The following is a 25,053-nucleotide window of genomic DNA, read 5'->3' as shown; positions in this document are numbered from 1 at the left end:
GGTGGGTGGGATCTGGCAGCAATCAATCAGCTACAGATGCAGAGGAATGGACCGATCAGCTGTGGATGCTGGGGAATAGACCAGTTGGGAAGGTGACCAATCAGGGCTATTTCTGAGCTGTAGCCCATCTGCTCTGCAAACCCCCTGGACGTTTGCTGTTATGGGAAAATCACGCTCGGACAGAGAAACGGGTTCCAAAAAGAAGCTCTGCCTGGGAAAACCCGGATGTATGGTAGCTTTATTTGTTACTGAAATATGTTGACGTTCTGGGGAACACCCCACAGACTAACTTCTCAGAGACGACAAAGAACTGACCATCTATGTTAGAAAACTACTATCTGGCCGTCCACCAACAGGAGGAAGGCGGTAAACAAAGACATTTACAATTCATTTGAAAGACGGTTTAAAGCTCACATAGGCCATCACCCAGCAATGACTTTTACACTATAAAGGGTGGGAGTATAAAGGGGGAGGAAGGCCTCTGGCCACTTCTCCTCCCCCATCTCTACTCACAGTAGCAAGATCTCTTGAAAGACAACAGGAGCATCGTTGAACTGGGGGCAGTGATCCTCGCTGGAAGGCTTCCCAGTGAGCAGGGACTGCTGAAAGCTCTTGGGTGAGAGAAATCCCTTTGCTTGTAAGGGGCATCTACACTCCAAACCTAAGTTGACCTTTTTCTCTCCTGCTGATAATAGCTCACCTTAACTGATCACTCTCCTTATAGTGTATTTGGTAACACCCATTGTTTCATGTTCTCTGTGTGTATATATATATCTTCCTACTGTATTTTCCACTACATGCATCTGATGAAGTGGGCTGTAGCCCATGAAAGCTTATGCTCAAATAAATTTGTTAGTCTCTAAGGTGCCACAAGTACTCCTGTTCTTTTTGCGGATACAGACTAACACGGCTGCTACTCTGAAACCGATTATATGGATGTGTATCTGGGTAAGGGGACTGTTGGCCTCTTACTGAAACTTAGTGGGGTTTTTGGTTGGCCCTCTCGCCGTACCAAAAGCCAGGGGAAGGGCCAGTGAGAAATCAATACCCTGAGAGTGGTCCCCAGGGCCAATGGGGAGAGGATACTGCTTTAGGTCAGCCTTGTTGACAGGGCAGGCAGGCCAAAGAGAGAGTCGGGAGCCCGTCCTTTGTGTGAGCTGGAGCTGCCTGCCAGAGAAGGGCAGAGCTAAGGGGAGAGCAGCAACCTGAGTGGGCTGGAGTCAGAGCAGCAGCCTCCACAAGCAGAGAGGTGCAGCCCAGGGAGCCGAGCTGAGGCAGAGGGGAGCTGGGGCTGGGGCAGTCTGGAGCCGGGGGCTGTCAGTAGCTGGGAAGAGTGAGGGGGACCCTGGGCAGAGGGCCCAGCGCAGTGAGATACCCTCTGCCAAGGGACCTTGCAAGCCAAACTTGGAGGGGGAGCATAACTCTGACAGGAAATGATGCTGGGTAGCAGGGTCCTGCCACCTAGAGCCTGAGGGCATGTGGCCATCACTAGAGCATGTGTCCAACCTGCAGCACAGTCAGGGCCTGTGAGGAACAGTCTGTGAACTACCCTGACAATCCAGAGACACTGGTTGTGGTTCCCCCTGTGCCCACAGAGCGTGGTGACGTGTTTTCTTTTCACCTTTCCCATTATTTTTAGTTACTTGCTGTTTAATGAATTGTATTTGTTCTGAACTCTATGCAGTGGTCAGTGAAGATGTCAGGGAAGCATCCAGAGTGAAGAGAGTACCCCGCAGTGGGGACACTGTCACCCCTGTCCTGAGTGATCACAAGATTGGGGTCGAGCCCCTCAGGAATCCTTGGCCCAGCCTTGTCCAGGTTATGGGGACTAGAGTGGATGGGGTGTCCTCGAGGTCCGACAGGCCCCTGGGTGAAGGGAGTGGGAACAAGGACTCAGATCCTTCTGCTATTCGATTCCACCGGGGTGGGGTGTATGAGCCAGGAAAGTTCCCCACAACAGCGGGGCCCTTCCCCCGCTTACCTCTGTGCAGGGGTCAGCACCACCATGTTGCACAATGGACACTTGACAAAATTACCAGACTCAGTGATGGACATTGAGGGGGCTCTGGGCTGGAGCAGGGGGTTGGGTGTGTGTGGGGGGGGTGAGGGCTCTGGCTGTGGGTGCAGGCTGTGGTGTGGAGCTGGGGATGAGGGATTTGGGGTGCAGAAGGGGGCTTGAAGCTGGGACCAAGGGGTTTGGAGGGCGGGAGGGGGATCAGGGCTGGGGCAGGAGTGTGAGGTGCGGGAGGTGTGTTCAGGCTCCATGCAACTTTCCTCAAGCAGCTCCCGGAAGCAGCGGCAGCACAAGTAGGAGCCAGAGGAGGGCTCAGAGCTGTGGAGTCAGCGCTCAGGAAGGGAGAACGGAGGCATCGTGCAGAGCCGCTTGGCCGCGCCTCCACCAGCAACAGCAAGGACGGGGAGCAGCCCCCATGGACTTCAACATTTTTACTGTGGACACTTGTGTCCATGTACAGACATGTTGCCGACCACTGCCTGTGTGCACATCTCATGGTTTTTGCTAAAGTTAATTAAGTATTTTAGGAAATAGTGTTTGAGCAGCCACCAGCGAGAGTTGCTCGCTGCACTCTGAGGGTATGTCTACGCTAAGAATTTAGGTCAATTTAATAGAAGTCAATTTTTTAGAAATCAATTTGATACAGTCGATTGTGTGTGCCCCCACTAAGCGCATTGAGTCGGCGGTGTGCGTCCACAGTACCAAGGCTAGGGTCAACTTTCGAAGCGTTGCACTGTGGGTAGCTATCCCACAGTTCCCACCGTCTCCGCTGCCCATTAGAATTCTGGGTTGAGATCTCAGTTCCTGATGGGGCAAACACATTGTCACGGGTGGTTCTGCATACATGTCGTCAGGCCCCCCTCCCTCCTTGAAAGCAATGGCAAAAAATCATTTCTCGCCTTTTTTCCTGGGTTACCCATGCAGACGACATACCACGGCAAGCATGGAGCCCGCTCAGCTACACAGCAGCATCCCCTTGCCTTCCCTTGTGGACGGCAGACAGTACAATAGGACTGCTAGCCATCATCATCGTCCCGTGGGTGTTCCTGGCCAACCTCGGTTAGGTTGGTCGGGGGTGCCTGGGCAGACATGGGTGCTCCTGGCCAGCCTCAGTGAGGTTGGCCGCAGGGGGGCACCTGGACAAAAATGGGACTGACTCCAGGTCATTCTCTTCTTTAAGTTTCATCTAATGGAGATTCAGTCCTGCCTGGAATATCATGCCAGCTGGAGGCTTCTGCCTCAGGCTGCTCTCCCAGGGCAGCACCACACGGTCGCACCTACCCCAGCCTACCCCTTGCTCCCATGGCTCATGAAGCCTGAACAGTAGTAAGGAGCAGTTCAACTATAGGCTGAGCAAGTGCAGAACAGTGGCAGAATGTGCCTTTGGATGTTTAAAAGCTCCCTGGTGCAGTTTACTGACTCGGTTAGGCCTCAGCAAAACCAATATTCTCATCGTTATTGCTGCTTGCTGTGTGCTCCACAATATCAGTGAGAGTAAGGGGGAGACGTTTATGATGGAGTGGGAGGTTGAGGCAAATCGTCTGGCCGCTGATTATGCGCAGCCAGACACCAGGGCGGTTAGAAGAGCACAGCAGGACGCGCTGTGCATCAGAGAAGCTTTGAAACCAGTTTCATGACTGGCCAGGCTACAGTGTGAAAGTTCTGTTTGTTTCTCCTTGATGAAAACCCACCCCTTTGGTTTACTCTACTTCCCTGTATCAGAGGGGTAGCCGTGTTAGTCTGGTTCTGTAGAAGCAGCAAAGAATCCTGTGGCACCTTATAGACTAACAGACGTTTTGCAGCATGAGCTTTCGTGGGTGAATACCCACTTCTTCGGATGCAAGCAGTGGAAATTTCCAGGGGCAGGTGTGTGTATATAAGCAAGCAAGAAGCAAGCTAGAGATAAGGAGGTTAGATCAATCAGGAGGATGGGGCCCTGTTCCAGCAGCTGAGGTGTGAAAACCAAGGGAGGAGAAACTGGTTCTGTAATTGGCAAGCCATTCACAGTCTTTGTTTAGTCCTAAACTGATGGTGTTAAATTTGCAGATGAACTGGAGCTCAGCAGTTTCTCTTTGGAGTCTGGTCCTAAAGTTTTTTTGCTGTAAGATGGCCACCTTAAAATCTGCTATTGTGTGGCCAGGGAGGTTGAAGTGTTCTCCTACAGCTTTTTGTATATTGCCATTCCTAATGTCTGATTTGTGTCCATTTATCCTTTTCCTTAGAGACTGTCCAGTTTGGCCGATGTACATAGCAGAAGGGCATTGCTGGCATATGATGGCATATATTACATTGGTGGACGTGCAGGTGAATGAACCGGTGATGGTGTGGCTGATCTGGTTAGGTCCTGTGATGGTGTTGTTGGTGTAGATATGTGGGCAGAGTTGGCATCGAGGTTTGTTGCATGGGTTGGTTCCTGAGCTAGAGTTACTATGGTGCGGTGTGCAGTTGTTGGTGAGAATATGCTTCAGGTTGGCAGGTTGTCTGTGGGCGAGGACTGGCCTGCCACCCAAGGCCTGTGAAAGTGTGGGATCATTGTCCAGGATGGGTTGTAGATCCCTGATGATGCGTTGGAGGGGTTTGAGCTGGGGACTGTATGTGATGGCCAGTGGAGTCCTGTTGGTTTCTTTCTTGGGTTTGTCTTGCAGTAGGAGGCTTCTGAGTACACGTCTGGCTCTGTTGATCTGTTTCCTTATTTCCTCGTGTGGGTACTGTAGTCTTGAGAATGCTTGGTGGAGAATTTCTAGGTGTTGGTCTCTGTCTGTGGGGTTAGAGCAGATACAGTTGTACCTCAGTGCTTGGCTGTAGACAATGGATCTTGTGGTGTGCCCGGGATGGAAGCTGGAGGCATGAAGGTAGGCATAGCGGTCGGTAGGTTTTCGGTATAGGGTGGTGTTAATGTGACCACCACTTATTTGCACCGTGGTGTCTAGGAAGTGGACCTCCCGTGTAGATAGGTCCAGGCTGAGGTTGATGGAGGGGTGGAAGCTGTTGAAATCATGGTGGAATTTTTCCAGAGTCTCCTTCCCATGGGTCCAGATGATGAAGATGTCATCAATGTAGCGTAGGTAGAGAAGGGGCGTGAGTGGACGGGAGCTGAGGAAGCGTTGTTCCAGGTCGGCCATAAAAATATTGGCATATTGTGGGGCTGTGCGGGTGCCCATAGCGGTGCCACTGATCTGGAGATATATATTGTCATGAAATTTGAAATAGTTGTGTGTGAGGATAAAGGTACAGAGCTCAGCAACCAGTTGTGCTGTGGCATCATCAGGGATACTGTTCCTGACAGCTTGTATTCCATCAGTGTGTGGGATGTTTGTGTAGAGAGCCTCTACATCCATGGTGGCTAGGATGGTGTTTTCTGGAAGGTCACCAATGCATTGTAGTTTCCTCAGGAAATCAGTGGTGTCATGGAGATAGCTGGGAGTGCTGGTGGCATAGGGTCTGAGTAGAGCGTCCACATATCCAGACAGTCCTTCAGTGTACTTCCCTGTAATCCAACCGCCCTCCTCTCCCCACTTTGATCTCCGCTTGCAGAGGCAATAAAGTCATTATTGTTTCAAATTCATGCATTCTTTATTAGTTCATCACACCAATGGGGGCATAACTGCCAAGGTAGCCTGGGGGGGGGGAAGGAAGTACAGGGGTGGGGTAGTTGTAGGGGCACTCCCTAGAATGGCATGCAGCTCATCATAGAAGTTGTATGTCTGGGGCTCTGCCCCGGAGAGGCCGTTTGCTTCTCTGGTTCTTTAGTAGGCTTCATGCGGCACTGCTGCAGATTCCTGTTATAACCTCTGTCCTTCATGCCCTTGGAGATTTTTTCAAAATTCTGGCATTTCATTTGACAGCACGGATTCGTCTCCCCATACAGTGCTCAGATGCAGTACCTCCCATTCGGTCCATGCTGGAGCTCTTTTGCGACTCTGGGACTCCATGGTCACCTATGCTGATCAGCTCACCACGCTGGCCAAACAGGAAATGAAATTCCAAAGTTCCTAATGTTTTTCCTGTCTACCTGGCCAGTGCATTCGCAATGGAGCACTCTGGGATAGCTCCTGGAGGTCAATACTGTTGAATAGCGTCCGCACTATCCCAAATTCGACCCAGCAGTGTTGATTTCAATGCTAATCCAGGGCTGCCCAGAGGATTCCAGGGGCCTGGGGTCTTCGGTAGTGGCCCCCCCCCGCTTTGGTGGTAATTCAGCGGTGGGTGGTCCTTCCACTCCGCGACCCGCTGCCGAAGTGCCCCAAAGGCCCATGGCAGGGACCCCCCTGCTGCTGAATTACTGCCGAAGCGGGACCTGCCACCGAAGTACAGTGGGGTCTTCGGTGGTACTTCGGCGGCAGGGGGTCCCTGCCATGGGTCTTTGGGGCACTTCGGCGGTGGGTCCTGGAATGGAAGGAGCCCCCCGCTTTCAAAATACCGCCGAAGACCCTGCTGCACTTCGGCAGCGGGTCCTGCTTCAGCAGTAATTCGGAGGTGGGGGGTCCTTCCGCCCCGGAGCGGAAGGACCCCTCGCCGCCGAAGACTGGGAACGAAGAAGCTCCGGGCCCTGCAAAAGTTTTCCCAGGTCCCCGGAGCGACTGAAAGACCCCGCTCCAGGGGCCCCAAAAAACTCTCGTGGGGGCCCCTGTGGCAAATTGCCCCACTTAGCCCCCCCCAGGCAGCCCTGTGCTAATCCCCTCGTCAGGGAGGAGTACAGAAATTGATTTTAAGAGCCCTTTAAGTCAACAAAAATGGCTTTGTTGTGTGGGGAGGTGCAGAGTTAAATTGATCTAAACAGATAAACTCATAGTGTAGACCAGGCCTGAGGCCACCAAAAATTTGGTCATGAGAACTCCTGGGTTAGACGCTCATGACAGGCCCTTCTGACCTTAGCGCCTGGGAGTGGAACAGGAGCCGGACCCCGAGATGCTGCAGCGCGATCCCTTCAGCGCTAGGACCCAGGAGCAGCCGGGAGGCGGCTCCGGGCAGCGAGCGCTGGGCTCAGGCCCGGCCGCAGGAAGTGACTCGCAGCCGCTGCGGTGACTCTGGCTCCCAGGCTCCTGGCGAGATCCCCGAGCCCCGGGGGGCGGCTGGTGCTGGGAGCCCGGAGCCCTGGCTGCAGCCGGGAGAGGGGAATCTCCAGCAGGGCCCTTCCCGCTGCTCCCCCCCCAGGAGCCTCTCCCAGGGCAGAGCCCCCAGCCCGGCCCGGCCCCTGCCCCGGGGGCCCCGCTCGGAGGGAAGGTGAGAGAGACCCGCCCCCCCCGGCACCCCCGGGCTGCAGGGGGAGGTTTGGCCCCAGGCTGCTCCCAGCGGAGCTGGCTGCGATTCCCGCCCGGGGCCCGGGAAAGCTGCCGCCAGCCCCGGTGGGGGCGGGGCGGGGGGAGCCAGCCTGGGCCGTGCACAACACCCCCCTGGGCAGGGCTGGGAAAACTGAGCAGACTCCCAGTGCTGGAGCCCGACCCCACTGGCCAGAGGCTGCTGTGAAATACGCAGGGAAGCTGCTCGGGTTCCTGTCCCCGTCCCCGGCTCAGAGCTCTGCTTCCCGCATCAGCCTGTGACTGGCAGGTGTGTGGGAAATGAGAAGACCCAGCCCTGCTCCGTGTGCTGGGGGGCAAGGAGCTCTCACCTTCTCCCACCCCCTGAAGCCTCCTGGCTGCTCTGAGCAGGGGTGGGGGGAGGATTCTGCTTTTCCAAGCTTCCTCCCCCATGATTAGTGGGATTGTGGCTGGGGCAGCAGGTGCTGAGTGGGGGACTCTTGTTGTTCCAGATGCCGGTGACCTTCGAGGAGGTGGCTGTGTATTTCACCCAGGGGCAGGGGGCTCTGCTGGACCCCGCTCAGAGAGCCCTCTACAGGGACGTCATGCAGCAGAACTACGAGACGGTGACCTCGCTGGGTAAGAGATTCCCGTCCCCTCAGATACTAGAAGCCGTGGGGTCTGCATGTCTGACACTGCTCAGTTGGGGTCACAGAGTGCCGTGGTTCTCAGCCAGGGGCCCCTGTGGGGCCATGAGCAGGTTTCAGGGGGGCCACCAAGCAGGGCCAGAATTAGATTTGCTGAGGCCCAGGGCACAAAGTAAAAGCCCCACTGCATGGGGCTGGAGCTGAAGCCTGAGCAACTTAGCTTTTCGGGGCTACATGTGGTGTGGGACCCTGGGTATTTGCCCTGCTCCCCACCCCCTAATGCTGGCCCTGGCTTTCATATGCAAAAAACCAGTTGGTGAGGCAGAGGTGGGCTGTGGCATTTTTATACCATGTTGGGGGTGGAGGGCGGGGAGGCTCAGAGAGAAAAAGGTTGAGAACCCCTGGTAGAGTCCACAGCTCCACTGTGAGAGGGACGTGCATCTCCATACCCCCTTCGAGGCAACAGGGGAGGCAGAAACCTAATGGACAGGCTAATTCATCCCCCTCTCTCCAGCTGTCAAGGGGCCAGAAGCAGGGGATTGCCCTGCCTGTGTTATTTCTCCTTCACACTCCACTCACTGGCCCTCTTGGGACTAGCTCCGTCCATGGGGAGGCTCTCGGTGCTGCAGGCTCAGGGGGGCTGGGACAGGTTGTACAGTGGGGGGTGCTGAGAGCCATTGAACCAAACTGTAAACCCTGGATCTAATGGAAACCACTTCAAGCCAGGAGGTGCGGCAGCTCCCCCAGCACGCTTAGTTCCAGCACCTACATGCTGGTTTGGAAATAGGCAGGATTTTAACACCAGAGCTGTGTGTGCCAGAAAGTCCCCCAGATGCCACACCCTCACTAGGAGACCTCAGGGTAGATGCAACACCCCACCCCCAGATATCTGCTGTTCCCAAAGGGTCTGAGTTTCCACAGTCCCATGTAGGGTCAGATTAAACTCAGGGAATGTTCCTGTGACAAATACCCTACCAATGCTCCATGCGCCTGACCTTCCTGATTTCATCCCCTGTGCAGGATTTCCCATTCCCAAACCTGACCTGATCGCCCGGCTAGAACGAGGGAAGAGCCGTGGGTCCCGGATCTCCAGGCTGATGAGGAAAGGGAGGCCGAGAGGCATCCACACAGGTGAGGAGTCAGGGAAACTGAGAAAGAACCATCCTGAGCATGAAGGAAAAAGCTGGGACTCCCAAAATGTGCCATGAGCGAGAGCCCTGAGCTCTGTCCCTTCTCACCCAGGTGAGGGCTGCAGTCAGTAGGTGTCATATCCTGAAAGCAAATATTAGTCACAGCTTCCCACTCATCCTATTAGCTGTCGGGAATTTCCTCCAAGACTTCGCTTCCCTGGGAGTGTTTGGGTGGGATGTGGAGGCAGAATCCAATGTCTCCATCTCCCCAACAATCACTGTGTTGTGTTTTCCCTCTTTGCTATTCCCCTTTCTGTCCTTTCCTCCCAGCACAGGCAGTGACTCCTGTCTGGATTCTTTCTCCTCCAGCAGGTGACAGGACAGTGACTGAGAACAAGAAGGAGAATCAGCAGGTGGAAGGTCCTGAGAAAGTGGAACTGCAGGGGATATTTTTGAGAAGAGCTGAAGGGAATTTTTCCCAGTGCTTGGAACAGGGAAATGCCTGGAGAGATCGACACAGATCAGAGATGCAGCTGGGAAACTATCCCAGGAAGAAACTGGATGAATCCATTCAACGTGGTGGAGGATGCAAGGATCCCAAGGAAATCACAGTCCAGCAGACAAGTCACAATGAAGAGAAACCTTACAAATGCCTTGACCGTGGGAAAAGTTTCCATTTCAGTGCAAGCCTTATTAAACATTGGAGAACACACACAGGAGAGAAGTCCTATAAATGTGTAGACTGTGGGAAAAGCTTCAGTGAGAAATCAAACTTTATTGTGCACCAGAGACTGCACATAGGAGAGAAACCATATAAATGTCTTGAGTGTGGGAAAAGTTTTAGTCAGAGTTCATACCTTACTGCACATCGGAGAATCCACACAGGAGAAAGACCCTATAAATGCCTTGAGTGTGGGAAAAGTTTCAATTTGAAATCAACCCTTAATACACATCACAAAACTCACACAGGTGAGAAACCCCATAAATGCTTGGAGTGTGGGAAAACTTTCACTCAGCGCATTCACCTTACTCAACATAGGAAAATCCACACGGGAGAGAGACCATACAAATGCCTTCAGTGTGGGAAAAGTTTCAGTCAGCGCATTCACCTTACTCAACATAGGAAAATCCACACGGGAGAGAGATGCTATAAATGCCTTCAGTGTGAGAAACTTTTCAGTACGCGATGGAACCTTATTAAACATGAGCGAACCCACACCGGCGAGAAACCATATAAATGCTTGGACTGTGGGAAAACTTTTGGTCAGAGCTCATACCTTATTAAACATAGGAGAATCCACACAGGAGAGAGACCATATAATTGCTTTGAGTGTGGGAAAAATTTTATTGACAGAACAAAACTTACTAGACATCAGGCAATCCATACAGGAGAGAAACCCCATAAATGCTTGGACTGTGGGAAAAGCTTCATTCGGAAGTCACAACTTACTATACACCAGAAAGTTCACGCATCAGAGGGATCTTATAAATGCCTTGAGTGTGGTAAAACTTTTATTCATAACTCAAAGCTTACTACGCATCAGAGAACCCACAGAGGAGAGAGACCTTATAAATGCCTGAACTGTGGGAAAACTTTTACTCACAACTCAAAGCTTACTAAACATCAGAAAACCCACACAGGAGAGAGACCCTATGGATGCCTTGAGTGTGGGAAAAGTTTTATTCAGAAGTCACATCTTACTACACATCAGAGAACACACACAGGAGAGAGACCTTATAAATGCCTGGAGTGTGGGAAAACTTTTATGTATAACTCAAAGCTTACTACACATCAGAGAACCCACACAGGAGTGAGACCCTATGGTTGCCTTGAGTGTGGGATAAGTTTTATGGAAAGTTCATCCCTTATTAAACATGGGAGAATCCACACAGGAGAAAGACCCTATAAATGCCTGGACTGTGGGAAAACTTTCAGTCAAAGCTCACACCTTAATAAACATCGGAGAATCCATGGAGGAGAGAGACCCTATAAATGCCTTGAGTGTGGGAAAAGTTTTTTGGGAAGTTCATCCCTTATTAAACATGAGCGAATCCACGTGGGAGAAAGACCCTACAAATGCCTGGAGTGTGGGAAAAGTTTTAAGGAAAGTTCATCCCTTACTAAACATGGGAGAATCCACACAGGAGAAAGACCCTATAAATGCCTTGAGTGTAGGAAAAGTTTCGTTCGTCAATCATTCTTTATTAAGCATCAGAGAATCCACACAGGAGAAAGACCCTATAAATGCCTGGACTGTGGGAAAACTTTCAGTCAAAGCTCACACCTTACTCAACATGGGAGAATCCACACAGGAGAGAGACCCTTTAAGTGCCTTGAGTGTGGGAAAAGTTTTATTCAGAAGTCATATCTTACTATACACCAGAGAGTTCACACAGGAGAGAGACCCTTTAAATGCCTTAAGTGTGGGAAAAGTTTTATGGAAAGTTCATCCCTTACTAAACATAGGAGAATCCACACAGGAGAAAGACCCCATAAATGCCTGGAGTGTGGGAAAACTTTCAGTCAGCGCTCAAACCTTAATCAACATGGGAAAATCCACACAGGCAAGAGACCGTATAAATGCTTTGATTGTGGGGAAAGCTTCAGTAAGAGTTCAGAGCTGACCACACATCAGAAAATCCACAAAGGCGAGAGACCCTAGAAATAGCTTGACTGCAGGAAAAGATTCAATTTGACTTGAAGCATCAGTGATCCACACATCAGAGAGACCTTGAATGTGGTGGAAGCTTCATTTGGTGTTCCTGGAATATCAGGGATCCACAAATCCACACAGAGAAGAAACCTCTGAGATGTTCTCAGTGTGGAAAATGCTCCAAGTGGAACTGTCATTTCAGGCTCCTCCACAGAGCAGGGAAATTCTCTCAGGGCTCTGACTAGGGCTGGCCATGGTGACAAACCCATTTCCTCGTTCCCACACACATCAGGGGTGTTTGGCTCCCAAGGATCCAGCTGCCCATTGCTGAGGTGAGGATCCAGCAGCAGCCGAGCATAAGCTGGTCAGTGACCCTCTGGCTCTTCCCCGGTCAGTCCCTCCTCCCTGCTGCAGCCCTGGCTTCTGAGCTGATGGGCTACAGGTGGGGGAAGGGAAAGAGAGAAACTCCTCCAGATGCTCCCTCTGCCTGGCTGAAGTTTCCTGCTCTCCCTTCCCCTCCCAGCCGGGATCCCCCTGCCATGGAGATGAGGAGAAAGACACTTGGGCCAGGCCCCACCTTCTCTCTAGACACCTGTCCCCTCCCCCATCTTCGACCAGCCCCTGGGTTGGGCCACCCCACTGACCTGTTCCCTGCAGGGGGAGTGTCCCTGGGGGCTGGTAACTTCTCCCCTCCCCAAATCCCCCTGGGCATTGGGTTCTGGGGGATCAAGTATTGAGGGACCAGGAGGGTGGGTTTTGGGGAGGGAACTGGGGATTGAATGATTGGGGCTGGTGGAGCTGGGTGCTGGGCTATCGAGTGTTTGAGGATCATGGGATAAGAGGCGAGGGAGAGCACAGGGGTAGCGAGGTGCTGCCTCATCACTCACCCCCTCTGCCCCATCTCCCTGCCCCCTCTGCATTCAGACAGCACCACTGAGAGGGGCTGATTCCCACAGAGCCATTTGAGGAAGGCCGAGAGATCCCACCTGTGCTTCCGAGCATCTGTCTACGGTAGGAAATGTGGTTGGGATTAGCCAGCGCAACTCTGTGACCCTCCACCAGATTTCCTAGTGTAACCTCATCCTGAGCATCCTATGTGTAAGGCTAAGGTTTTGTCATGGATATCTTTAATAAAAGTCATGGACAGGTAACAGGCAATAAAGAAATATTCACGGAAGCCTGTGACCTGTCCGGGACTCTTATTAATAATATCCGTGACAAAATGGGGCGAGAGAAGGCTGCAGCACCCATTGCTGGGGCTCTGGTGTCCCATGGCAGCTGGGCAGATGTGGGGGCCCTGGCTGGGAGCTGCATTGGCCCCCTGCCTCTCATGGCTCGGAGCTCCGGGGCTGCCTTGCCCCCCACAGCGACTCATAGATCGGGGGGCCAGCCCGGTAGCTGAGTGCTGTGGGGTACCCCCACAGCCTGCAGCAGCTTAGAGCTTCGGGGACCCCACAGCTCTGAGCCGCCATGGGCTGAAGTCGCAGAGGTCTCTGGAAGTCACAGATTCTGTGACTTCTTCGAATCTGTAGCAAAATCATACCTTTACTTACGTGTTCTGACCTCCTCCCTTTTGCTGGGTGGTCATTAGTCCCGGAGTTCCCCCTTTGGGGCCAGATTGTCTCATTCCCAGATAGTCTCACATTACTCCAGGCCCTGCTGTAAAGCATTGAGTGTTTGTACATTTTCTTCCTTATGCACCATAATTAACTAGATGCTAAAAAAGTGGGAGCAGGGACTCACTCCACTCTCCACAGAGCTGCCTCTGTCCCAGCAATGGACAGTTTTATCTTCTCCTCATTCTACCCCTCTGCCTCTCAAGGTGTCACTTACCGCCGTGTCCCTGGCTCTCCATGCCTAGGAATCACAGGTTTGATGTCTATGATCCTAAGTCAGACTCAAGAGGGCTGGAGAAGAAAGTGCCACAGAGCCAGGAGTGGCTGGGGAAATTCCATTGACTCTAAAGCACAGTTTGACCTTACAGATCCTAGAGCCCTGTTTGCATCTATTGGTGAAATTAGTTCCCGGGTTTTTCTAGGTTAGTCCAGATCATTTGTAGATGGGAAGACTTGTGTTTCTTTCTCTTTCTTTTAGTATAATGATGCTAAAACTTTTGCAAGTAATACAACCAAATAATGAGGCGAGAAGTGAAACTGGTTTAGCCGCTTGTAGCGAGTCGGTGTGGCTCCCCTCCTGCCCAGCAGAGGGAGCTCCCTCCCAGACGCCCAAGTGGGCTGAGTTATCACGTCCTGTCCCCGCCCCCCGTAAGTCAAGGGGCGGGACAGGAAGTAGAAAAGGAGAACGCCAGAGCTCAGTCAGGAGCCAGCCACCGCCGCGAGCAGATGTGCCGGCGGGAGCTCCAGACTGGGAACCCTCCAGGACCCAAGGCGGCGATCAGGACTGGCCCCCATTGCCCCGCGCCCGGTACGATGAGGAACCCGCGGAGCTTCCCCGGGATCGGAACCCGGAGCAGCCGCTAGGACTTCCTCCCGCCCGGTACGAGGAGGAGCCGCCGCTGCCGCTTCCGCCCTGCTGTTATCCGGAGGAACCATCGGAGGCAGCCTGGCCGGACTTCCAGCAGGAGTTGCCGGACCTGCCCCCAAGCCCTGGTCCTTCAGACCCCATGCCGATGGACTGGTCCGAACTCCCGGCGACCGAGGAGTAGGTACCGGGAGAGGGGGAAATGGAATGTAGCCCGGGGATAGCTGACCCCTGTCAGGCTATAGGCACCGAGGTGCCCATGTCGGTGTGTTGCGGTCAGGACCCCACTGACCAGCGGCAGTGCTAGCCACTAATAGGGCCCTGGGCTGGGACACAGTGGAGTGGGTGGGCCTGTGTCCCCCCTGCCACCCCACTCACGGGTGGCAGTCTCCCCCTCATCCCAGCGCAGACAGAGCTGCCTGCACTAAACTGGGTTGCTGTCATTGCCCAGCTCCTGACACCAGGACCTGAGCCCTAAACTGATTGCTGTTACCCAGCCCCCTGCTCCAGAGGGCCTGGGCTCATATTGAACTGCTGTTGCCCCGCCCTGACTGAGGGCCTGGGCTTCCATTAATTGACTGGGTGCCTTGTGTTCAGCCCCTGCCTGAGGGTCTGAACCCGTGAACCTTCTATTGAGACTGATTGCTGTTACCCAGTCCCCTGCTCCAGAGGGCCTGGGCTCATATTAACTGCTGTTACCCAGCCCCCTGCTCCAGAGGGCCGGGGTTTATATTGAACTGCTGTTGCCCGCCTGACTGAGGGCCTGGGCTTACCTAATTGACTGGGTGCCTGGTGTTCAGCCCCTGCCTGAGGTCTGAACCTGTGAACCTTCCCTTGAGACTGATTGCTGTTGCCCAGCCCCCTGTTCCAGAGGGCCTGGACTTAAAAAGATTGCTGTCGCCCAGCCCCTGCTCCAGAGGGCCTGGGCTTATAAACTGCTGTTACCCAGCCCCTGCTCCAGAGGGCCTGGGCTTCTAGTGAGACTGATTGCTGTTACCCAGCCCCCCTGCTCCAGAGGGCCTGGGTCTATATTGAGACTGATTGCTGTTACCCAGCCCCCCTGCTCCAGAGGGCCTGGGTCTATATTGAGACTGATTGCTGTTACCCAGCCCCCCTGCTCCAGAGGGCCTGGATCTATATTGAGACTGATTGCTGTTACCCAGCCCCCTGCTCCAGACGGCCTGGACCTGTATGGAACTGCCATTCAGCCCCCTGATCCAGAGGGCCTGAAGGTACTGAGACTGATTGTTGTTCAGCCCCTGCTCCAGAGGGCTGGAGATGTGAGACAGTACTACCCTGATTCTTGCCGTCCCACCCGTTAGAGGGGACAAAGAGCGAGTCGGTGTGGCTCCCCTCCTGCCAGCCGGAGGGTCGAGCCCCGACCACCAGCTTACACCGCTACAGAAGAAAATGGGTAGAATAGTGAGATTTTACTGTATGTTTGTTACTAGGGTGACCATATTCCACATGCCCAAAAAGAGGACACTGACGAGGAGTGGGAGCTGGGGGGTAGAATTGTGGGTGCTGGAGGGTTGCGGGGGGAGTACTCACGAAGTGAGGGCAGTGTCGGTCACTGTCACAGTGGCAGGGCGCTGATACAAGCCCAGAACACAGCAACAGCCATCCGTCAGCACCTGCCTGCAGGACCCGCTCCCCAGGGCTGGGAGCTGGGGCCTGGGTGGGTGGGATCTGGCAGCAATCAATCAGCTACAGATGCAGAGGAATGGACCGATCAGCTGTGGATGCCGGGGAATAGACCAATTGGGAAGGTGACCAATCAGGGCTATTTCTGAGCTGTAGCCCATCTGCTCTGCAAAACCCCTGGACATTTGCTGTTATGGGAAAATCACACTCGGACAGAGAAACGGGTTCCAAAAAGAAGCTCTGCCTGGGAAAACCCGGATATATGGTACCTTTATTTGTTACTGAAATATGTTGACGTTCTGGGGAACACCCCACAGACTAACTTCTCAGAGACGACAAAGAACTGACCATCTATGTTAGAAAACTACTATCTGGCCGTCCACCAACAGGAGGAAGGCGGTAAACAAAGACATTTACAATTCATTTGAAAGACGGTTTAGAGCTCACAAAGGCCATCACCCAGCAATGACTTTTACACTATAAAGGGTGGGAGTATAAAGGGGGAGGAAGGCCTCTGGCCACTTCTCCTCCCCCATCTCTACTCACAGTAGCAAGATCTCTTGAAAGACGACAGGAGCATCGTTGAACTGGGGGCAGTGATCCTGGCTGGAAAGCTTCCCAGTGAGCAGGGACTGCTGAAAGCTCTTGGGTGAGAGAAATCCCTTTGCTTGTAAGGGGCATCTACCCTCCAAACCTAAGTTGACCTATATTAGGTTGACTTACAGCTGCCATAGTAATTACTGCAATAGCTGATGTCCACGCTACCCTCCTTGGGTTGCTGGGGCGTGTCCTGCCGAGGAGCCCTTCCACTGACCTAAGAGGGGCCGTGCTGGCAGCTGAGAGCCCAGTCTGTCATCTCCAGCGGCAGCTCCCTCCATAGGCGCCAACTTCCCCTCTGCCCGGTGGGTGCTTGACCTCCCCCTTCCCACACCTGGCCCAGCCCCTGCACCGCCCTCACCCCACCTCCATTCCACCCCTTCCCCAAAGTCCCCACCCCAGACCTGCCCCAAGTCCATCCCCTTCTCCCAGGTTCCTGCCCCTGCCCTGCCTCTTCTCTGCCTCCTCCCCTGAGCGTGCCACGTCCCCACTCCTCCCCCTCCCCCCTGGAAAGTCCTAAGTGCCACCAAACAGCTGTTAGGCAGCGGGGGATGGGAAGCGCTAGGAGGGAGGGAGAAGACCTGGGATGTGGCGAGCTGGGAGTGGTGAGGAGCAAGGAGCTTGGCTGCCGGTGGGTTCAGAGCACCCGATAATTCGGCTCCACCCCAGGACCCTAGCTGCCCCACAGGCTGTGGGTGGGCTGCCCCTCCACCACTCCTTGTTCTCTATAAAGAGTGGAGGAAGCCACCTGGGGCTTTTCACCTCCCTGTTCCCTGCTGGGAGTGTGGAAAAGCCACCTGGGGCTCCTCCCCCCTGTCATTCATATTTGGGGTCGGGAAGGAATTTTCCTCCAGGGTAGATTGGCAGTGGCCCTGGAGGTTTTTCGCCTTCCTCCGAAGCATGGGGCAGGGGTCGCTTGCTGGAGGATTATCTGCTACTTGAAGTCTTTAAATCAGGATTTGGGGACTTCAACAGCTGAGTCAAGGGAGAGAATTATTTCAGGAGTGGCTGGGTCAGCTTTTGTGGCCTGCATCTTGCGGGAGGTCAGACTAGATGATCATAATGGTCCCTTCTGATCTTAAGTTCTATGATTCTATGATTCCCCTCCCAGTTTGACACCAGACCATTGATAACTATTCAGGGTACAGTCTTCAACCAGTTGTGCACCCACCTTAGAATAATTTCATCTAGACCAGTGAATTCCTCCCTGCTGGTCAGAACCGAGTCTAACCCAGGTTTTCCCATTGTTACTTCTCCCACCATAAGAAAGCAGAAGTTGTCCCTGGCATGTTCCCAGCACTTATTGCACATTGGGTGCTGCTAAGGTGTCCAAGTGCCCAGTTTTTGACCAGAAAGTCCAGTTAAAAAGGAAACCTGCCATTGTCCGGTCAGATCTACTGAGCGGACACCCAAAGTCTAGTTACTCTGGGTGGGGAGGCACTGGGTCATCACCCACACCAGCCCCTACTCAGCCAGGGCTGCCTCCTACCTACATCGGGCGGCTGCGGCTCCCAGGCCTGGCTCCACAGGCAAGTCCCTCCTGACCTGGGCAGGGAGGGAGGAAGAGGAGTGGATGAGGGAGGAGCCTTGGGGGAAGAGGTGGGCAGGTGTGTAGATTCAGGGGAAGAGGTGGGGCAGGGGAGGTTCCGGCACTCCTGCTGGAGTGTCTGAGGTTTTTAAATTGCCAGTTTGGCAACCCAGGTAGCTAGCTGAGAGGCTGTGAAAAATATTAACAAACGTTCAAATATCACTTTACACAGCGGCAGACTTACTAGCTAGCAGAAAATAAATTACAATAAAGATTGGGAGTGGATGGGCCATTACACAAAGTAAAACCATTCCCCCCCCCTCCCTCAACCCAGTTCCTTACATCTCCTTGTCAATTGCTGGAAATGGGCCATTTTCATTACCACTACAAACAGTTCTTTTTCTCTCCTGCTGATAATAGCTCACCTTAACTGATCACTCTCCTTATAGTGTATATGGTAACACACATTGTTTCATGTTCTCTGTGTGTATATATATATCTTCCTACTGTATTTTCCACTACATGCATCTGATGAAGTGGGCTGTAGCCCATGAAAGCTTATGCTCAAATAAATTTGTTAGTCTCTAAGGTGCCACAAGTACTCCTGTTCTTTTTGCGGATACAGACTAACACGGCTGCTACTCTGAAACCGATTATTTGGATGTGTATCTGGGTAAGGGGACTGTTGGCCTCTTACTGAAACTTAGTGGGGTTTTTGGTTGGCCCTCTCGCCGTACCAAAAGCCAGGGGAAGGGCCAGTGAGAAATCAATACCCTGAGACTGGTCCCCAGGGCCAATGGGGAGAGGATACTGCTCTAGGTCAGCCTCGTTGACAGGGCAGGCAGGCCAAAGAGAGAGTCGGGAGCCCGTCCTTTGTGTGAGCTGGAGCTGCCTGCCAGAGAAGGGCAGAGCTAAGGAGAGAGCAGCAACCTGAGTGGGCTGGAGTCAGAGCAGCAGCCTCCACAAGCAGAGAGGTGCAGCCCAGGGAGCCGAGCTGAGGCAGAGGGGAGCTGGGGCTGGGGCAGTCTGGAGCCGGGGGCTGTCAGTAGCTGGGAAGAGTGAGGGGGACCCTGGGCAGAGGGTGCAGTGCAGTGAGATACCCCCAGCCAAGGGACCTTGCAAGCCAAACTTGGAGGGGGAGCATAACTCTGACAGGAAATGACTGATGCTGGGTAGAAGGGTCCTGCCACCTAGAGCCTGAGGGCATGTGGCCATCACTAGAGCACGTGTCCAACCTGCAGCACAGTCAGGGCCTGTGAGGAACAGTCTGTGAACTACCCTGACAATCCAGAGACACTGGTTGTGGTTCCCCCTGTGCCCACAGAGCGTGGTGATGTGTTTTCTTTTCACCTTTCCCATTATTTTTAGTTACTTGCTGTTTAATGAATTGTATTTGTTCTGAACTCTATGCAGTGGTCAGTGAAGATGTCAGGGAAGTATCCAGAGCGAAGAGAGTACCCCGCAGTGGGGACACTGTCACCCCTGTCCTGAGTGATCATGACAAGATTGGGGGTCGAGCCCTCAGGAATCCTTGGCCCAGCCTTGTCCAGGTTACGGGGACTAGAGTGGATGGGGTGTCCTCGAGGTCCGACAGGCCCCTGGGTGAAGGGAGTGGGAACAAGGACTCAGATCCTTCTGCTATTCGATTCCACCGGGGTGGGGTGTATGAGCCAGGAAAGTTCCCCACATCAGTGGGGCCCTTCCCCCGCTTACCTCTGTGCAGGGGTCAGCACCACCATGTTGCACAATGGACACTTGACAAAAATACCAGACTCAGTGATGGACATTGAGGGGGCTCTGGGCTGGAGCAGGGGGTTGGGTGTGTGTGGGGGGGTGAGGGCTCTGGCTGTGGGTGCAGGCTGTGGTGTGGAGCTGGGGATGAGGGATTTGGGGTGCAGAAGGGAGCTTGAAGCTGGGACCAAGTTGTTTGGAGGGCGGGAGGGGGATCAGGGCTGGGGCAGGAGTGTGAGGTGCGGGAGGTGTGTTCAGGCTCCATGCAACTTTCCTCAAGCAGCTCCCGGAAGCAGCGGCAGCACAAGTAGGAGCCAGAGGAGGGCTCAGAGCTGTGGAGTCAGCGCTCAGGAAGGGAGAATGGAGGCATAGTGCAGAGTCGCTTGGCCACGCCTCCACCAGCAACAGCAAGGACGGGGAGCAGCCCCCATGGACCTCAACATCTTTACTGTGGACACTTGTGTCCATGTACAGACATGTTGCCGACCACTGCCTGTGTGCACATCTTATGGTTTTTGCTAAAGTTAATTAAGTATTTTAGGAAATAGTGTTTGAGCAGCCACCAGCGAGAGTTGCTCGCTGCACTCTGAGGGTATGTCTACGCTAAGAATTTAGGTCAATTTAATAGAAGTCAATTTTTTAGAAATCAATTTGATACAGTCGATTGTGTGTGCCCCCACTAAGCGCATTAAGTCGGCGGTGTGCGTCCACAGTACCAAGGCTAGAGTCAACTTTCGAAGCGTTGCACTGTGGGTAGCTATCCCACAGTTCCCACCGTCTCCGCTGCCCATTGGAATTCTGGGTTGAGATCTCAGTGCCTGATGGGGCAAACACATTGTCACGGGTGGTTCTGCATACATGTCATCAGGCCCCCCTCCCTCCATGAAAGCAATAGCAAAAAATCATTTCTCACCTTTTTTCCTGGGATACCCATGCAGACGACATACTATGGAAAGCATCCCCTTGCCTTCCCTTGTGGATGGCAGACAGTACAATAGGACTGCTAGCCGTCCTCATCGTCCTGTGGGCAGTCCTGGCCAACCTAGGTTAGGTTGGTCGGGGGTGCCTGGGCAGACATGGGTGCTCCTGGCCAGCCTCAGTGAGGTTGGCCGGGGGAACCTGGACAAAAATGGGAATAACTCCAGGTCATTCTCTTCTTTAAGTTTCATCTAATGGAGATTCAGTCCTGCCTGGAACATCATGCCAGCTGGAGGCTTCTGCCTCAGGCTGCTCTCCCAGGGCAGCACAACACGGTCGCACCTACCCCAGCCTACCCCTTGCTCCCATGGCTCATGAAGCCTGGACAGTAGTAAGGAGCAGTTCAACTATAGGCTGAGCAAATGCATAACGGTGGTAGAACGTGCCTTTGGATGTTTAAAAGCTCCCTGGTGCAGTTTACTGACTCGGCTAGACCTCAGCAAAACCAATATTCTCATCATTATTACTGCTTGCTGTGTGCTCCACAATATCTGTGAGAGTAAGGGGGAGACATTTATGGCGGGTTGGGAGGTTGAGGCAAATCGTCTGGCCGCTGATTATGCGCAGCCAGACACCAGGGCGGTTAGAAGAGCACAGCAGGACGCGCTGTGCATCAGAGAAGCTTTGAAACCAGTTTCATGACTGGCCAGGCTACGGTGTGAAAGTTCTGTTTGTTTCTCCTTGATGAAAACCTGCCCCCTTGGTTTACTCCACTTCCCTGTAATCCAACCGCCCTCTCCTCCCCCACTTTGATCTCCACTTGCAGAGGCAATAAAGTCATTGTTGTTTCAAATTCATGCATTCTTTATTAATTCATCACACGAATGGGGGGATAACTGCCAAGCTGGCCCGGGAGGGGTGGCGGAGGAAGGAAGCACAGGGGTGGGGCAGTTGTAGGGGCACTCCTTAGAATGGCATGCAGCTCATCATAGAAGTGGCAAGTCTGGGGCTCTGCCCCGGAGAGGCCGTTTGCCTCTCTGGTTCTTTGGTAGGCTTCACGCACCACTAGGGTGACCAGATGTCCCAATTTTATAGAGACAGTCCTGATTTTGGGGGCTTTGTCTTATATAGGTGTCTATTACCTCCCACTCTCATCCCAATTTTTCACACTTGCTGTCTGGTCACCCTTCGCGGCACTGCTGCGGGTCCCTGTTATAGCCTCTGTCCTTCATGCCTTTGGAGATTTTTTCAAATATTCCGGCATTTCGTCTTTTAGAATGGAGTTCAGATAGCAAGGATTCGTCTCCCCACCTCCCGTTCGGTCCATGCACCTCCCGATCGGTCCATGCTGGAGCTCTTTTGTGATTCTGGGACTCCATGATCAGCTTGCCAGGGTGGCCAAACAGTCTACATGGCCAGTGCATTGGAGTTGAGAGTGCTGTCCAGAGTGGTCACAATGGAGCACTCTGGGATAGCGCCTGGAGGCCAATACTGTTGAATAGCATCCTCCCTACCCCAAATTCGACCCAGCAGGGGTGATTTCAGCGCTCATCCCCTCGTCAGGGAGGAGTACAGAAATCAATTTTAAGAGCCCTTTATGTCGACAAAAATGGCTTTGTCGTGTGGGCGGGTGCAGGGTTAAATCGCTCTAACACTGTTAAATTTGACCTAAACAGCTAAACTCATAGTGTAGACCAGGGCTGAGGCCACCAAAAATTTGGTCATGAGAACTCCTGGGCTAGATGCTCATGATGGGCCCGTAGAGCCTGAGAGCGGAACAGGAGCCGGACCCAGAGATGCAGCAGCGCGATCCCTTCAGCGCTAGGACCCAGGAGCAGCCGGGAGGCGGCTCCGGGCAGCGAGCGCTGGGATCCGGCCCGGCCGCAGGAAGTGACTCGCAGCCGCTGCGGTGACTCTGGCTCCCAGGCTCCTGGCGAGATCCCCGAGCCCCGGGGGGCGGCTGGTGCTGGGAGCCCGGAGCCCTGGCTGCAGCCGGGAGAGGGGAATCTCCAGCAGGGCCCTTCCCGCTGCTCCCCCCCAGGAGCCTCTCCCAGGGCAGAGCCCCCAGCCCGGCCCGGCCCCTGCCCCGGGGGACCCCGCTCGGAGGGAAGGTGAGAGAGACCCGCCCCCCCCGGCACCCCCGGGCTGCAGGGGGAGGTTTGGCCCCAGGCTGCTCCCCGCGGAGCTGGCTGCGATTCCCGCCCGGGGCCCGGGAAAGCTGCCGCCAGCCCCGGTGGGGGCTGGGTGGGGGGAGCCCGGCCGGGCCGTGCTGGGGGCAGATCGGAGTGAAAGCCGGGGTTCAGGCGTTGCCAGACAGGGCTGAGAGGGGTAATCCGGGGATGGGGGGTGGTGGCAGAGGAGTAAAAACCCCACCTCCCCCCCGGCGTGAGCCAGCTGCAGTGGATGCAAAAACAGGGTGAGGGCGGGCAGAGCAGAGGGGCTTTTCCTCCCCCCTTTGGCAGGATTTTAGCTCCCATTTCCCAGGGCCGTGTCCTTAAAGGCCCAGTGCATCGCAGAGCCTGGACAGGGCCCCTCTCCCCCCTGTATAAGATGTTACTGAGCTGCTAAAGGAGACTCGATCCAGTGAAATATTTACAGACCCTCCTCCCCCCAAATGGTCACACCTCTTTTTAGTGTTTAAAAGAATCTGGTTCACGGTTTATATGCTCTCTTAGAGCTGCCCAGCACTTCATAAATGTGCCTGTTCCCCTGCGTTTGATTCCCCTTGTAAACCAGTCTATGGAGTTTCACCCTTTAAATTATTGACCTTTAAAATACTGTATTATTTTTCTTACTCTGAGCTCTTCATCCTAAACTTCATTAACATTGTGCAGGTGAATGTCATTGTGCCCCAGAATTCACATTTTTAAAGGCAAATAGTTGTGGAAAATATTGATAGTTGCTAGTAGCGACTTGTAACAGTTCCTGTTTCTATTGCAATATTGTAATTTGAGTTCAGTGCGGACTGATCTCACGGGCTGGTCTCAGAACTCCTTCAGTTTGCTTTGATGCACCAATGGGGGTTGCCTTAGCCAATTGTTTTGTCTCTCTGTCCAGCACCCCAGTGCTTTATCTCATGTCCCATTTGTGTGTAGAACTTGGTTCCCGAATATTCACTAAGGGCCAGAAGTTTCAAGGTTGAAGGCACCTGGATACTTTGTAATATGCCACTAGTGGCTGAAATCCTTTTAAAATCTGTCCCTAGGGGCCTTAGAGTATCTTGTATGAATTGCTTCCAAAAAGGAAATGTCTAGGGTATTGCTTACTAAGCACAGATATACGACCCCAAGAATTCAAACCCCATGAGTTATGCACCCAAAAGTCTAGAATTTAAATAAAGAAAAAATAAAGTTTCTTTAAAAAAGAGACACTCCTGATGTTGGTTGGGATCTGTCTCCTGAGTGTTCAGGGCTGCTCAAAGCCCTGGTCTGATTTCCAGGCAGGATTCAGATCTGAGCCAGACCCATTCTGAGACCCGAGTCACTGCTGGCTCTGGCAGGGGGTGAGTGTGAATGGGCCAATGAGGTTATAGAATCATAGAATCTCAGGGTTGGAAGGGACCTCAGGAGGCCATCTAGTCCAACCCCCTGCTCAGAGCAGGACCAAACCCAACTAAATCATCCCAGCCAGGGCTTTGTCAATCCAGGACTTAAAAACCTCTAAGGATGGAGATTCCACCCCCTCACCATCTGCCTGCCTGTCTCTGGGGGCTGCAGGGACAGGACAGGGAGACTCATCCTTATCTGCTGCCACCAAAGGGCTCCTGTTCTTGCTAAGGGAGAGGAGGATGCTGGTGTGTGCATCTCTCCCTGCTCATGTTATGAGACCTCTAGAGTTGAGCTCCCTGGGTCAGAAGCTGCTGCCTCCTCCATTTTGACTGGGGACTCCAGATTGAGATGCTGCTTCTTACCTAGCAGAGGAGAGACCTCTGTTAAAGCCCCTCTGTGCCCAGGCTAGGTGGGGACTTTCTCCGGTGGCTGGAACCAGTCCCTGGGGCAGCCCCTGGCTCTGCTGACACCAGCTCCTGAGCCGGAGCCTGCAGGTGATGGAGAGAGACCTCGGGGACAGGGCTGAGGGTGGACAGGAAAGTGACTCTGCCCAAAGGGCCCCTTTCTGGGACCTGCTGGTGAGTTTGGCCTACGTGGAGAGGGGGCTCCCTGTGTGTCTGCAAGTCCCAGAGCTGTTGCCCTCATGGACACAGGCAGGTTCAAAGCCCGTTAGCAGTGTCAGTGGATGATCTGCCTGATGAGAGCCAAGGCCCAGGGCAATGGGGCAGTCGCCCATTCCCGCAGAGCCAGGGAAGAAGATAAAAGGGAGAGCGGAGAGACTGGAAGGGCAGCAGGAGCAGGAAGTGGGGAGGGAGGTTCCCAGCTCCCAGCCCTGCCCGGCTCCATTCCCTGCACCCCGGGGCAGTCAGCTCTCCTGGGAAGAAGGGGAGGAGCTGAGAGAGGAAAAGCCAGTTGCCGACTCTT

The 25,053-nt window shown here is 53.7% G+C and overlaps 1 protein-coding gene across 2 annotated transcripts; it reads left to right on the top strand.

The window, feature by feature from the left end:
- The first annotated feature begins 9,016 nt into the window (after positions 1 to 9,016).
- On the top strand, positions 9,017 to 14,763 carry LOC120393839 (zinc finger protein 845-like). Of its 2 annotated transcripts, none has more exons than XM_039518335.1 (2): positions 9,017 to 9,029; positions 9,401 to 14,763. In XM_039518335.1, the coding sequence occupies exon 2, from the start codon at positions 9,556 to 9,558 to the stop codon at positions 11,689 to 11,691; it is 2,136 nt and encodes a 711-aa protein (XP_039374269.1). In that variant the 5' UTR covers positions 9,017 to 9,029; positions 9,401 to 9,555; the 3' UTR covers positions 11,692 to 14,763. The 2 variants fall into 2 exon arrangements, with proteins under 2 accessions (XP_039374269.1, XP_039374268.1); XM_039518334.1 differs by having other exon boundaries at positions 9,020 to 9,029; positions 9,398 to 14,763.
- The last annotated feature ends 10,290 nt before the right edge of the window (positions 14,764 to 25,053 follow it).

Source organism: Mauremys reevesii, unplaced genomic scaffold (assembly GCF_016161935.1).
Source record: "Mauremys reevesii isolate NIE-2019 unplaced genomic scaffold, ASM1616193v1 Contig34, whole genome shotgun sequence".
In the NCBI taxonomy this organism is placed as follows: Eukaryota; Metazoa; Chordata; order Testudines; family Geoemydidae; genus Mauremys; species Mauremys reevesii.
The sequence above is the reverse complement of the archived record's forward strand: the minus strand, read 5'-3'. Positions and strand labels throughout refer to the sequence as shown.

Coding starts and splice junctions, on each gene's coding strand:
- LOC120393839 (XM_039518335.1), top strand. CDS start 9,556: ATGCAGCTGGGAAACTATCCCAGGAAGAAACTGGATGAATCCATTCAA.